The following is a 16,063-nucleotide window of genomic DNA, read 5'->3' as shown; positions in this document are numbered from 1 at the left end:
TTTGGGGTTTTTTTACATCTTTTTTTTTTCTTTTTTAAAGATTTTATTTATTTATTTGACAGAGAGAGAGATCACAAGTAGGCAGAGAGAGAGGCAGGGAGAGAGGGAGAAGCAGGTCTCTGCTGAGCAGATAGCCGATGCAGGGCTCGATCCCAGGACCCTGAGATCATGACCTGAGCTGAAGGCAGAGGCCTAACCCACTGAGCCACCCACACGCCCAATTTACATCATTTTTTAAATCTTGAGGTATATTATATTCTAAGAACAACATTATTAATAAAATTATAGGTCTATTTCAAGATTTCTTACTATCTTCTGTAACATTCCACTTAGAAGGTAGAAAACCAGTAAGTTTTTCTCCAAGGAAGGGTGCAAATGGAATGCAGTATTGCATTACTGCATGTACCGAATGCAAACCAGGAGGAAAAGGAAACAATTTATAACCCCCCAACAAAATAAGACATTTGAATAATAAAAAGTTTTGAGGGAAATTCCATCTTTAATCCAGAAAGGGAAAAATGTTAATGGACTTCAGACCAGTTCTTAAAATAATAGTAGGATTCTGTTGTTTGGCAAAGATGAGTCACTCCTTATCTATCTGCCCTCAAATGGAGTTTCGGAGATCCCTTACTCCCAGACATCATGAAGATTGTGCAGAGGAGGATGACTCCCTTTCTTAGCGACGTATTTACTTCCTCAAGTGGCCTTGTCTTCTTGTTGGTAGCTTGAGAATGAGAAGTGGAGGTGAAGGCTTAAACTACTTCTGTAGATTGAAGTGAAGCTACCCAAAGGGCCTGTGCAAATGGGGACAGTATTTCCAGACTGCTTTATTCTTATACCAGCATTTTGGAAAACAGTTTTCATTTGAACTTAGATTTTTCTTTCCTTGCTCAACGAGTGTGTCCTATTAGATTACATAGTCATGATACCACCACAGACAAATCTGACAGTGAATTTTGTGCCCATCAGCAACTTGTCACTACTTTTTTTCCCAAAATACTCTCCATGTAATAGCTAACATGATTTTTAAAAAACATAAATTGGTGTATGCTACTTCTTTACCTCATCCTCTTTGGTGGCTTTTTATTGCCCTTAATATAAAACGCTTGACTATACTTGTAATATAGCCTGCCTCCCCTCTCTCATCTTATAACCTCTCTCTTTGGGTAATTAAGTCAGTTGTAAAGGCCTTCCTGAAATTTCTACTTTTTAAGCCCCAGAAACTTCACACATGCCATGCCTTCTTTCTGGAATGTTCTGCCCATTTTTTAGTAGACTAACTACTCTTCCTCTGACTCTCAGATTATAATGGACTTTCTCAGAGAGGCCTTTTCTGACCTTCATATTTAAAGATACACACTCTGGAGCGCCTGGGTGGTTAGTGGTTAAGTGTCTGCTTTTGGCTTGGGTCAGGATCCCAGGGTCCTGGGATTGAGCCCCATATCGGACTCCCTGCTTGGTGGGAAGCCTGCTTCTCCCTCTCCCACTTCCCCTGCTTGTGTTCCCTTTCTCACTGTGTCTCTCTCTGTCAAATAAATAAATAAAATCTAAAAAAAAAGGGAAAAATAATAAAGATACACACTCCCACATTATTTCTCTTCGTATATTTACATTGTATAAGTGTACGTTTTTAATTGTTTACTGTCTGTCTGTCCTACCCAACTGTAAACTTTCTGAGGTGAATGATCAAATTTATTCGTTTCATCATTGCATACCCACCTACTAGAATAGGGCCTGGAAAGTCATAGGCACTGCTGAATAAGTGATTGCTAATTGGTGTTTAGGTTGTTAGTCTGGCTTCTCATTTCCTAATAGTTACAAACCTTTCTACAATTTTTTATTTAATAAAACTTTGTTTTTGCTGTTTTTGTAACAGTGTCTTCAATTAATTGAAAATTTTAAGTAGCTTCTAGAATTACCCATATTTTAAAATTGGAATTAAGACTTAATTTGATGGGTATATCTCTCTTTATGCCATCTAAATTAAGTTCTGTTCTTTGACAAGTGAAAAGTCTTAAAAAAAATCTTTTAAATTACAAAAGTGATCTGCTTTTTACAGGAAATACATGTAATACAAAAATATAGATCCTTCACCATTTCCCTAACCTCATTCCCCAAAGATAACTACTTTTATCATTCTGGTATAAAATGTATCAAATACCTCTTAAGGCATGTATGGGCTATTTTAAAATAAAAAGTTGGAAGATGTTGATAGACATGTAGATTACTTAACCATCTTCTGCTTAGATGTTCTCTTTTTGTTTTCTGTAATTTCTTAAAATATAATTGCCTAATTGAAGAATGATATATTTTGAATTTTGATAGATACTTCTAAGTACCCTTCCCAAAGGGTTGTAGAAATTAATTTTTAAGTAATATATGTGTGGGTTTTATGATTGGAAAAGTAATGTTTATCATAGACAATTTGACAAATAACAGAAAGGCACATCAAAACAATCACTTTTCCATCACCTGGTAGTATTCTAATTTTTCTTTCTGTACACATTAAAAAAAAATTATTTTGGGGTGCCTAGATGGCTCAGTGGGTTAAGCATCTGCCTTCAACTCAGGTCATGATCCCAGGGTCTTGGGATTGAGCCCTACATTGGGCTCCCTGCTCAGCAGGGAGCCTCTTTCTCCTCTCTCTGTCAAATAAATAAATAAAATTTAAAAAATAAATTTAAAAAATTATTTTTCCAAGATTGGAATCATATTATACAAACTGCTTTGCAGGGGCACCTGGGTGGCTCAGAAGGTTAAGCCTCTGCCTTCGGCTCAGGTCATGATCCCAGGGTCCTGGGATCGAGTCCCGCATCGGGCTCTCTGCTCAGCAGTGAGCCTGCTTCCTCTCTCTCTGCCTGCCTATCTGCCTGCTTGTGATCTCTGTCTGTCAAATAAATAAATAAAATCTTTAAAAAAAAAAAAAACTGCTTTGCAGTTTTTTCTTTTCAAATAACATTATATTGTTATTTTCCTATGTCATTTTATTTATTTATTTTTTTCAAAAGATTTTATTTTTCAGTTATCTTTGCACCCAGTGTGGCACTTAAACTCACAAACCTGAGATCAAGAGTTGCACGCTCTACCATTTAAGCCAGCCAGGCACCCCTCCCATGTCATTTTAAAATGTGTGTTATTTCACTGTCTTGTTATACTATAACTTATTAGGCTAATTTAAATTACTGGACATCTAGATTGTTTTCTAGTATTTGCTCTTATAAATAGGACTAGTGTGCATATCTTTTTGTGTATTTATACCTCTCAATGCTTTTCAGTATACATATACATTTAGAAGTGGATTTGCTGGATCAGAGTCTGTAAATTTAAGGTTTTTCATACATGCCATATTGCTCTCCTGAAAAATTCCAAGTTACATCTTACTAGCCGTCTGAGAGTGCTCATTTTTCTGCACCCTGTTAGGTTAAAAAACAATAGCAACAACAATCAACACATAAGTTTTAAAAAGTAATAAGAAATGAGAGATACAGCTATGGTGTGGAATGGAACATGAATTTAAGACATAGCATCATGTACTGCAGCAGTTGTGTTCTTATTACCTACGTTATTCAATTAATAAATGTCCTTTATTCTCTTTCCTATTTAGTTTTGATTCTTTTTGTGTATGTCACTGTTCTTTGGTTGGCTGCCATTTTCTTCTTTTTATCTATACCTTTTCACCTAGAGACCAAATGAGAGGGTTGACACTGTGTCCGAAAAACCAAGAGAAGAGCCAGTACTAAAAGAGGACCCCCCGGTGAGTTGCCATATTGAATACTGTCTAACCAGGGATGGGGTAAGGAGGTAAAGCAGAGGGGTTATATTGTAACACATACCATACGTATTATTACAGTTCCATACTTCTGGATTTCAGAAACTATACTGAAATAAATCTTGGAGCTGGTTTAAGAGGTAGATACTTTCAGTGAATTATTTTTCTTTTCAAAACTATGACCACTTTTTCTTATTGAAATATAATTGACATATATCATTATATTAGTTTCGGGTGTACAAAATACCGATTTGATATGTATATGCATTGCAAAATGTCCGCTGAAGTAAGTGTAGTTACTGTCTGTCACCATACAAAATTACAAAAATATTTTTATGACCTTTTTTTTTTTTAAGATTTTTTATTTATTTATTTGACAGAGAGAGATGACAAGCAGGCAGAGAGGCAGGCAGAGAGAGGGGAGGAAGCAGGCTCCCCGCTGAGCAGAGAGCCCGATGCGGGGCTCGATCCCAGGACCCTGGGATCATGACCCGAGCCGAAGGCAGCAGCTTAACCCACTGAGCCACCCAGGCGCCCGACCATTTTTTAATGGATTATGTGAATTCTCAAGATGCCTTATCAGTAATAAGACATCAGAAATATCAGTCCTGGGCGCCTGGGTGGCTCAGTGGGTTAAGCCGCTGCCTTCGGCTCAGGTCATGATCTCAGGGTCCTGGGATCGAGTCCCGCATCGGGCTCTCTGCTCAGCGGGGAGCCTGCTTCCCTCTCTCTCTCTCTGTCTGCCTCTCCATCTACTTGTGATTTCTCTGTCAAATAAATAAATAAAATCTTTAAAAAAAAAAATTTTTAAAAAAGAAATATCGGTCCTATTTTCAGTATTTGGAGTGGGGCTTATTATTTTCTTCCTCTTCCTTTTTGCTAGTTATGGTTAAGTATTAGGGCAAGTATAATTGAAGATAAATTTTACATGGTGAGCATGTTTAATTTACTTTGTTCATAGTTTCTTTCTTTTCTTTTTTTAAAATTTTCTCTGCTGACGAAGTTTTATGACCTTTTCCTATAGGTTCAGCCAATATTATCTTCTGTTCCAACAACAGAAGCGTCGGCTGGTGTTAAGTTCCAGGTTGGCGATCTTGTTTGGTCTAAGGTGGGAACCTATCCTTGGTGGCCTTGCATGGTTTCAAGTGATCCCCAGCTTGAGGTTCATACCAAAATTAACACAAGAGGTAAGTAAAGGCACAAATAGATATTAAAGGTTAGGGGAAAAATTGAATATTAAATGTTGTATATGACTGTAAGGATATGCACATAAGGGGCACGCTGTTAGCTCAACTAGTTATGCATGTAACTCTTCGTTTCAGCTCAGGGTCTCATGGGTCATGGGACTGAGGCTGCCTTAGGTGCGTGTTTAATGGGGAGTCTGCTTGAGGGTTCGCTCCCTCTGCCCTTCCCCCCACTCATGCTCCCTCTCTCTCTCTCTCTAAGGTAAATAAATAAATCTTAAAAAAAAAAGAATATCATATAATCTGACACCAGAAGATATCAGTTTTTAATAACCAGTGCTTTAGTCATGGTCATCTTAATGGGCAGAAAGTCTCTACAACTGATAATGGTCCTTGTTTTCCCTTATAACACCCTACATCTGTGGGGCGCCTGGGTGGCTCAGTGAGGTAAAGCCTCTGCCTTCGGCTCAGGTCATGATCTCAAGGTCTTGGGATCCAGCCCCACATCGGACTCTCTGCTCAGCAGGGAGCCTGCTTCCTCCGCTCTCTGCCTGCCTCTCTGCCTACTTGTGATCTCTCTCTGTCAAATAAATAAATAAAAAATCTTAAAAAAAACAATACCCTACATTTGTTTTATAGTTTCTTCTATACTTCTTTAAAAACCTTTATCTGACTGACATCTCATGTGAATTCCAAAAGAGAGAAAGCAGTTGGGTAAATAATAAGATGTCTTATAGAGCTTAGTAGGCATTTGGGCCATGCTTTTGTTTTACATGTTATTTCATCATTGACTCCTTTGAGTAGTAATTTTTTACCCACACAAGTGCTTTTCATCCTGATAAAATTTTCAAGATGCTTTTTCCCTCCACTCCGTTTTTGAATCTGCAAATTTGCTGAGACATCTTTATACATTCAATACGACATAGACGTACGACTTGAATCTATAGAATCCTACCTTAGGAATATTAATAAATGTTGAGGAAGGATGTTTTCTAACTATTCTCTATTCTTTTCCATGGGTTATCTAAAACATGTGTATTAGATTTCTGATATTCTAGCATTTGGAAAGGACTTGCTTAGTTAGGGGAAGGTTTGAGCTTGGAATTTATTTCTGGATATTTGCTTCATGAACTTACCTGTTATGTGTTTAATTTCTTCTTGTTTGTGACAACTTTGTGCCTATTTCTTTTTTCTTTTACTTTAAACTTTCTGTCTTGCTCCCTGTTCACTGTTAGGAAGAAAAAAAGTGTCTACATAAGTCTTGCAAGTCAGATTTGTGACAGAATCAGCCATATCTGTAACTTTTGTGCTTCATAGCCAGTAATATGCCCTGGTATAGAAAGCAATTATCTGTCATTATACCCTGCTGATTCAAGATTGGGTAACTGGAAACATCAGTGGGGCAGAAGTGAAAACAACAACAACAAAAACCCAGCATTGTTGAATATCAACTTTCGTGCAAGGCACTGTATTAAGCAATTCTCTTATATATTTTATCTTATATATCTGAATTAAGCAATTCTCTTACATATTTTATCTTATATATCTTATATATGCAGTCCACATAGCAGCAACACTACAAAGTAGGTAGTATTATTATCTTTATGTTTTGAATAAGTAAATAGTTTCAGAGAGACCTTATTCCATAACCCCCACTCTTAAACATACTATATATTAAAAAGAAAACAATGAATTCACCTAGTTATAATTTACCAAGGCTGGGGGAAGGCAGTCCTAGTTGTTTGATTTATTACTTATTATTAAGGGTGTTGGATTCAGTAACCTCTGAAGTATCTTGCAGGTTTAATAATCTATGATTCTATGAGTGGGAGATTTTCCAAAGGATCAAGCCTTATTTAATTTTAATTCCAGGTAACATACAGTGTTCTTTCAGTTTCAGCTGTATAATGTAGTAATTCAGCACTTCCATACATCACCCTGTGCTCATCACAAGGGCACTCCTTAATCCGCATCACCTATTTAACCCATTCCCCCACCTACCTCCCCTCTGGTAACCATCAGTCTGTTTTCTATCATTAAGAGTTTGTCTCTCTCTTATTTCTTCCCTTTGCTTGTTTTGTTTGTTAAATTCCATGTATGAGTGAAATCATATGATATCTAACTGACTTAGCATTATACTCTCTAGCTCTGTCCGTGTTGTTGCAAATGGCAAGATTTCATTCTTTTTATGGCTGAGTAATATTCCCTGTGTGTGTGCGTGTGTGCGTGTGTGTGTGTGTGTGTATCACATCTTCTTTATTTACTAGTTTGATAGGACACTTGGGCTGCTTCCGTATCTTGGCTATCGTAAACAATGCTGCTATAAACATAAGGGTACATGTATCCTTTTACATTAGTATTTTTGTATTCTTTGGGTAAATACCCAGTAGTGCAATTGCTGGATTGTAAGGTAGTTCTGTTTTTAACTTTTTGAGGATACTCCATACTGTTTTCCATAGTGGCTGCACCCGTTTGCATGCCCACCAGCAGTGTAATCCCACATCCTCGTCAACACCTATTGTTCCTATATTGTTAATTTTAGACATTCTGATAGGTGTTATAGTTTTGATTTGCATTTTCCTGGTGGTCAGTGATGATGAGCATCTTTTCAGGTGTCTGTTAGGGCAAAGCCTTCTTTAATAAAATAATCCATGTACCTATCTGGGTCTCTACAGCAATCTGAGGTATTCTATCATGTGAGAGTTGTGGCTCTTCAATTCTCTCTCCTTAGAAAAGCGTGATTTTTAGATTATATAATTTCACATTTAATTACTACATGAAAACCTAATTACAGCTTTTTTGGGTGGAAGTGAGAGCACAATTTGTGCTGCATCTGTATTTCAAAGAAAGTATTTAAATTTAGGAATTAATCTAATCAAATCAAGTCATGATCTTAGGGTTGTGAGATTGAGCCCTGTGTCGGGCTCTGTGCTGGGGATGCAGTCTGGTTAAGATTCTCTCTCTGCTCTGTGCTCACACTTGCTCTCTCTTCCTCTAAAAAAGAAATATTTGAGAGTCATTATTTTTCTTCATGTATATTGTAATTAATAGATAGGATAGTAAAGATTTTTACTGAAAGTTTTAAATGATATCATTATACCTAATGAAATTTTTATTTTTTATTTATTTTATTTAAGCTCAATTGATTAAGATAGTGTATTACTAGTTTCAGAGGTTGAGTTCAGTGACTCGTCAGTTGCATATAACACCCAGTGTTCATTATACCCCTTGTTCTCCTTAATGTCTATCACCCAGTTACCCCATCTCCCTCCTCCCTCTCCTCTTGCAACCCTCAGTCTGTTTCTTATGGTTTTCTTAAAGTTTGGCTCCCTCTCTGATTTCATCTTGTTTTATTTTTCCCTCCCTTTCCTTATGCTCCCTGTTTTGTTTCTTAGATTCACATATGAGTTAAATCATACAATTGTCTTTCTCTGATTGACTTAATTTGCTTAGCTTAATACTCTCTAGTTCCATCCACATCATTACAAATGGCAAGACTTCATTTTTTGATGACTGAGTAATATTCCACTATGTGTGTATGTGTGTGTGCATGTGTATACCACATCTTCTTTACCTATTGTCACTTCTTTTTTTTTTTTTTTTAAGATTTTATTTATTTGACAGAGAGCGATCACAAGTAGGCAGAGAGGCACTCAGAGAGAGAGGGGGGAAGCAGGCTCCTGCTGAGCAGAGAGCGTGGCGTGGACCTCAATCCCAGGACCCTGGGATCACGACCCGAGCCGAAGGCAGAGGCTTAATCCACTGAGCCACTCAGGCGCCCCCTCTTGGAACTTCTATTCCTAATGTTTTTTTTTTTTTTAAAGTTTGAAACTAGATGGTTTTACCTTCATATTATTTTTCTTAAATAAAAACATTTCTGGGGCACCCAGGTGGCTCAGTCATTTGAGCATCTGACTGGAGATTTCAGCTCCGGTCATAATCCTCAGGGTCATGGGATTAAGCCCCCTGGAGGGCTCCACACTCAGCTAGGCATCTGCTTGAGATTTTCTACCTCTGTCCCTCCCCCACTTATGTACATACATGTACGGGCTCTCTCTCCCGCTCTCTTTCTAAAATAAATAAATAAAAAAAAATTTTTTTTAAGATTTTATTTATTTGACAGAGAGAAATCACAAGTAAATGGATAGGCAGGCAGAGAGAGAGAGAGAGAGAGGGAAGCCGGCTCCCTGCCGAGCAGAGAGCCCGATGCCGGACTCGATCCCAGGACCCTGAGATCATGACCTGAGCCGAAGGCAGTGGCTTAACCCACTGAGCCACCCAGGCACCCCTAAATAAATAAATTTTTAAAGAAAATATTTCCTCTGCATTTTTCTTTTGGAATTCAGCCTATTATTCAAAGACAGATTTGCCTACTTCTCATTTTTTCAGGTCTTTAGGTTTTTATTTGATTCATATTCTTTGGCCAGCAGGAAATAAAGTGATAATAACAAAGAGGCAGATTGTTTGATTTGTTTCATCTGTACTAATGATGTAATAGAGGAAGAAGTTGAAAATAAAGATTAAAATGAGATTGCATCATCTGTGTTTTTGTTTTCATGTTTTTAACTATAATTTTAACTCTGATTCTGAATAACTAACTGATTTTGAAAACAGATTATGCCCTATGTTCTTTTAACCTTGTTACCTGTAACCTGTACCCACTGCCCTATTTTCCAAACTCACATATGCTATATATATATATATATATATGTATGCTATATGTATGCTATATATATAGAGAGAGAAAGAGATTTTATTTATTTACTTGACGGAAGGAGACACAGTGAGAGAGGAAACACAAGCAGGGGAAGTGGGAGAGGGAGAAGCAGGCTTCCCACCGAGCAGAGAGCCCAATGGGGGGCTCAATCCTGGGACCCTGGGATCATGACCTGAGCTGAAGGCAGACGCTTCAAGACTGAGCCACCTAGGCGCCCCTTCTTTTTTTGTCTCTAAAAACCCTTGGACTTTTGATAAACCTTCTTTGATTAATTATATTTAAATTTGTGCTTAGCTCTTCCTTCTCAGATTATATGGAAATTGAATTGTGAGTGTATTTCTCTCTTATAGGCTATTTTAATCTGGTTTCAAAATACTTTTTAGGTAATCTCCCATTAATGTCTAACAAAATTTTAAAAATTTCAAATGCAAGATACAGTCGATTTCAGATAACTGAGTTCAACTTAAGCTTATACCTGTATTTTTCTAGTCAAGATCTGCTTATTATTTTTCTCTGCCTACCTGAATTGGATTCACTAAGACCAGTTATACAGTACTCTATTAACCTGAGACATTTTCTGTAGAGTTATGTTTTTCAAACTTTGTATGGAAAAAACCAGTTTTTGTTTGTTTCTTAAAACAAATGGACCAATGCTTACGTAAAATACATTAAAAGTAACTATTACAAAAAGGAAAGGCCCCTACCCCCCAGCAAAAAAATATAGTATAAGATCCCTGGTCATGTGCCTAAATGTCATGACAACGTCAAATTATCATAGTTTCTAAATGCTTACTCTTCTGTGTTTATTTTGTCACAGACTGGCTTGTTCTGGGAACCACACTTGGAGAGTAGCACTGTTCTAGAACAGCAGTTCTCAGATTTTTTGGTCCCATCACCCCTTACACTCTTACAGTTTGATGACTCTAAAAATCTTTTGTTTACATGGGTTGTATCTATTACTATTTATTTTAATTTGGAAATTAAAGCTAAGAAAATTTAAAAATAAATTAGTAAATTAAAAATTTACTAATTCATTTAAAAATTATTATATGTTGTCATTGTATTTTTATGAAAAATACTTTCTCAAAAATATTGAGAGAGTAATATTTTACATCATTGCAAATCTCTTTAATGACTGGCTAGATACTAGATTCTTGTATCTGCTTCTACATTCAATCTGTTAAAATTTCTTATTTTGGTTTAACTATATGAAGATAATCTGACCTCAGACAGATGAGTAGTTGAAAAGGGATACTGTATTTTAATAAACTTTTTAGGTAATGTGTATATATTTCTTTGATATGTACACCAAAACTCAACAAGTGGTGGGTTAGTTGGAATATGGAATCTGAAATCATATCCATAACCTTTTTGTACTTTGTTACATTGGACTCCTTTGGTTCTGTCTTGCACTTTGAATGAATCTTTTACCTTTCATGATTTGATAACTTTACATATTGGCCATTTAAAAAATAGTGGTTTGGGGTACCTGGGTGGCTCAGTTGGTTAATTGTCTGACTTTCGCTCAGGTCATAATCTTGGGGTCCTGGGATTGACCCCTGCCTTCCCATGGGCTTCTGCACTAAGCACAGAGTATGTTTGTCTCCCCTCCCCCTCTACTCCCTCCCCCCATGCAGTCCCACTCTCTTTTCTCTTTCCCTCTCTCAAATAAATAAATAAATAAATAAATAAAACTTTAAAAATTTTTTTAAAAATAAAAAATACTGGCTTTAATAAGTGAGATGTATCTTCCAAATGTTGACACATTCTTCTATAGATCTTTTTTCTTTAGATTGAGAGTGTGCATAGGAGCCACGGGGAGGAGGAGAGGAAGAGATAATCTTAATCAAGGCTCTGATCTCACCATCCTGAGATCATGACATGACCTTAGCTGAAATCAAGAGTTGGGTACTTAATCGACTGGCCACCTGGGGGGGGCCCATCCCCCCCCGTTTATATTTATATATATATGTGTGTGTGTATATATACATATATATATATATATATATATTTAGATTTTATTTATTTATTTGACAGAGATACAGTGAGAGAGAGAACATAAGCAGGGGGAGTGGGAGAGAGAGAAGCAGGCTTCCTGCCAAGCAGTGAGCCTGATGCAGGGCTCAATCCCAGAATCCTGGGATCATGACCTGAACCAAAGGCAGATGCTTGACGACTAAGCCACCCAGGCGCCCCTTTTATAGATATTTTTAAAATTACATTAGTTTGTATGACCAGTTATTTCATCAGAAAATTCTTTGATTATTGAGAAGTTGGAAGACCCAGGTTTTCCAAAATTCTAATATTTGCTTGAAAGATCAAATTTTGTCATTGGCAACAAATACTGTCAGTTGATTTCATTGAAATAGCAAACTTGCTTTGTTCGTTTTAAAGGAAATACCTGCCAAATGCTCAAGTTCAAGTAACCATAGTTTTTCTGTCAGTCGTTCTTTCCAGTAAAAATGATGAAAAAGTGACCAGTGATCTTGCAGCTCAATCAGTCATACAAGTACTTTTCCTCAAGATAACTGTCACCCTTCAGTAAACAAAAGTGCTTTATGCATACCTCCCATTTCAACATGCAGAATATTAAAAAGATAGTGTCCAGAGGTTGAAATTTAGTGAAATTAATCATTTTACCACTTCATCAAGGACATTAAATAAAAGCAGCTTTTTGTTTTAACTGCCAGTGTGTGGTTGTATAAGATCCCTGATCATGTGCCTAATGTCATGATAATGTCAAATTATCATAGTTTCTAAATGCTTACTCTTCTCTGTAACTAGAATGTGAGACTAGTATAGTTTGGTGTCGCTCACTGTCTTTATTTGTGCTAACATCCCAGCAGTCTTACCATTGTTCTTGCAGTATTAAGTGCAAATGCTACCACACTGAAAAGACAGTAGCATCTTGGTATTATTGTGAAGACAGTTTTGACCTCACAGGATCCCTGAAAGAGTCAATGGCCTCTTCTCCACCCTTGAGGCTGTATAGCCCACTTTTATACAGTCAGAAAAGCAATTTGACTAGCACGTTTAAAGTCCAAGAAAATATGTTATAAATATTTTTTAAAGATTATATTTGAGAGAGAGGGAGCACAGACACGAGCACCCATGAGCTAGGGAGCAGGGGTGAGGGGTGGGTGGGCAGAGAGAGAGAAGCAGACTCCTTGCTGAACAAGGGCTTGATCCCAGGACTCTGAGGCCAAAGGTAGACACTTAACCGATTAAGCCACCCAGACTCCCCTGTTACACACTTTTTGAAGAAAAAATTATTTATTCCCAGATTTGTTTATAAAAAGGTTTGAGACAAGGAAAAATAAGTTGTGTAGCCAAGGTAACAAATCTGATAATTAGCAGAATTTCTGATTTTCTTTCTCTTAAAACTTGCTGGACAAATTTTAATCATTTGCGAGTGATTTTTTTTACAGTAACTATTAGTTGTGTAATTGGCAGGTGTTGGATTATGTCTTTGGACAATCCAAAGCGTACGAGTTTTAATAGGAGTGATGCCAGGGAAGCTGGCATAGGTTCATCTTTTTGGCAGAGTATATGTGAATGCTTATGTTCTGAAATGGTTAATAAGAATTTTTGCTTTCAGGTGCCCGGGAATATCACGTCCAGTTTTTTAGCAACCAGCCGGAGAGGGCATGGGTTCATGAAAAGCGAGTACGAGAGTACAAAGGTCATAAACAGTATGAAGAATTATTGGCTGAAGCAACCAAACAAGCCAGCAATCACTCTGAGAAACAAAAGGTATCTGACAGCATACTAACATTACCAATTGAATATGGTTTTTAGAGGACTTAATTTAATACAAGTTTCCATACTTGAATTTAGAGAGTTGCTAGAATGATGTTATTTTAACCTAAGTTCAGCTGTATGTATGTATGTATTTATTTATTTAAAAGATTTTATTTATTTATTTGACAGAAAGAGAGATCACAAGTAGGCAGAGAGGCAGACAGAGAGAGGGGGAAGCAGGGTCTCTGCTGAGCAGAAAGCCCGATGCGGGGCTCCATCCCAGGACCCTGGGATCATGACCTGAGCTGAAGGCAGAGTCTTTAAGCCACTGAGCCACCCAGACGCCCCCCTAAGTTAAGTTTTAATAATGTATTGTATGCCAGTAGGTTTTGTATTTCATATAAACAACATTAAAATACTATTAAAAACTTGAACTCTGCTTAATACAGTATTGGATTCTATTTTTGAATTGAATTAGTGTTAGTATACATAAGACTAGTAGCTGCTAGTGAAACGCGGATTTTGCTAGGGAGTTCTATTCTTTCTCCTATTTCATTATCTTTATATGATTCCCTTTATTCTTATCTAGTAAAATTTGTTTTGTGAAAGTGAAGTTTCTAAAATATTTAATGAGCACCTAATATGAGACAGGCACTGTTTTAAGCATTTTGTGTATATTAATTCATTTAATCTTTATAACAACTTAAGTGGGATAGATGCCATTATTCCTTTTTCTGCAGATGAAACAAGGCACAGACAGCTTAAGTAACTTGTTCAACCAAGGATACACTTAGTGATGGAACCAAGAAATATGTTTGTGGTGGGGGATATTTTAGAATTATGACAGCAACTCCTGATTACCTATCTGGTTGACATTTTTAAACTTAACTAATTTTAGGGTGGTCTCTTGTGATTCAGAAATTTGTCATATTTTTACTCTTTAAAAGCTAAATTTGATCACACAGGATTTTGATTAATTTTATCAGACAACATTTTACAGATTTATAAATCAGCATTTCACATATACCATCTCTTCTCATAGTTTCATTAGCTAATTTTGGGCTACCTCAGTCTAACGCCCTAGATAATTCCTGATGGCTTTGGTCATCTTGCATACTTTCATTCAAAGTTTTCTTACCTGTCTTGGCAACTCAAAGTCTTCTGAGCAACAGTGAAGGAGACCTATGGAAACTGGTTCGGGTTTATTTTTTCTCTCATATATTCTTTCTTTCCAGTGTCTTATCAACTTTCATTTGTTCCTCTGGGCTCTCTTCTTTCTCTGCATTCTGTTCCTCTTTGCATTATGGTACAAACTACCAGCACAACTTCAAATACTGACTTCGCCATTTGCTTTGTTATGATCTCTGTAGTACCCCAGAGTCTTAGGGTGTCATTTTTAATGTTAGTGTTTCATTGACCACTGAAAGTAATCGTTCTGCAATCTCTCCTCCCTTTCCCTCATTGCTAGCTTTTTATGAATGTAATGTGAGAAGGGATGGCTCCCTCTTTGAGGAACTTATCCAGAAGAGTGGTCAACAGAAAAGGAAATATGAAAGAGAGTAGACCTGCATGTCATCTGATAGTAATACTGACTTATCAAAGTTAGGGAGTTAGAACATTTCATGTATTTGACTGAAGAACCTGAATATATTGATTTATGTTACCTGGAAAGATGTCAGGATCACGTGGGAAATACATATTTGTATAAATGTACCAATTAGATTGAAATGTATCCCATAATACCTGTCTTTTATCTGCCTGGGTCTTTTTTTAGATTCGGAAACCCCGACCTCAGAGAGAACGTGCTCAGTGGGACATTGGTATTGCCCATGCAGAGAAGGCACTAAAAATGACTCGAGAGGAAAGAATAGAACAGTATACTTTTATCTATATTGATAAACAGCCTGAGGAGGCTTTGTCCCAAACAAAGAAGAATGTTGCCTCCAAAGCTGAAGTTAAGAAAACCCGAAGACCAAGGTCAGTGCTGAATACTCAGCCGGAACACCCCAATGCGGGTGAAGTGGCCTCCTCACTCTCAAGTACTGAAATTCGGAGACAGAGCCAGAGGCGGCACACTAGCGTGGAAGAGGAAGAACCACCTCCTGTTAAAATAGCCTGGAAAACGGCCGCCGCGAGGAAATCTTTACCAGCTTCCATTACAATGCACAAAGGGAGCCTGGATTTGCAGAAGTGTAACATGTCTCCAGTTGTGAAGATTGAACAAGTGTTTGCTCTTCAGAATGCTACAGGAGATGGGAAATTTATCGATCAGTTTGTTTATTCGACAAAGGTACCTCCTTTCTTCATGGGTGTTTTGGGGGAATATTAATAAGTCTTCAACCTTGGTATTTAAAAAGAAACCTCATAAACAACACAAGGTCATATTTTAAATGCCCTTTTACCGCTGCATTTGAAATGTACGGTTAGTTTACTGTGTCTAAGAGGGCAAAAAAGGTAGAAAGACTGTGTTTTCCTCCGTTTTCCCCCCTCTTTTGTAAGATCCCATCTGTACTAGATTAATCTTGAGCTGTGCAGCCAAAATTGAGCTTAGCTCCCTAAAGTTGTGCAAAAAACCTTTGCGCTTTGCCTGTTTCTAGTTTGTATAGTTAGTTTTTCTTAGCCACAAAGTGTGCTGCTTATTACATTATTTTT

The 16,063-nt window shown here is 37.2% G+C and overlaps 1 protein-coding gene across 2 annotated transcripts in view; it reads left to right on the top strand.

The window, feature by feature from the left end:
- The window catches only part of NSD3 (nuclear receptor binding SET domain protein 3), a 117,921-nt gene that overhangs the window by 52,710 nt on the left and 49,148 nt on the right, over positions 1–16,063 (top strand). For both annotated transcript variants that reach the window (XM_059384431.1, XM_059384432.1), the window contains exons 3-6: positions 3,683–3,754; positions 4,794–4,956; positions 13,269–13,423; positions 15,186–15,701. In XM_059384431.1, coding sequence (XP_059240414.1) covers positions 3,683–3,754; positions 4,794–4,956; positions 13,269–13,423; positions 15,186–15,701 — 906 coding nt within the window. The remainder of the gene's footprint in view (positions 1–3,682; positions 3,755–4,793; positions 4,957–13,268; positions 13,424–15,185; positions 15,702–16,063) is intronic.

This window comes from Mustela nigripes, chromosome 18, assembly GCF_022355385.1.
Source record: "Mustela nigripes isolate SB6536 chromosome 18, MUSNIG.SB6536, whole genome shotgun sequence".
NCBI lineage: Eukaryota > Metazoa > Chordata > Mammalia > Carnivora > Mustelidae > Mustela > Mustela nigripes.
This window is presented reverse-complemented; position numbering and strand designations above follow the sequence as displayed.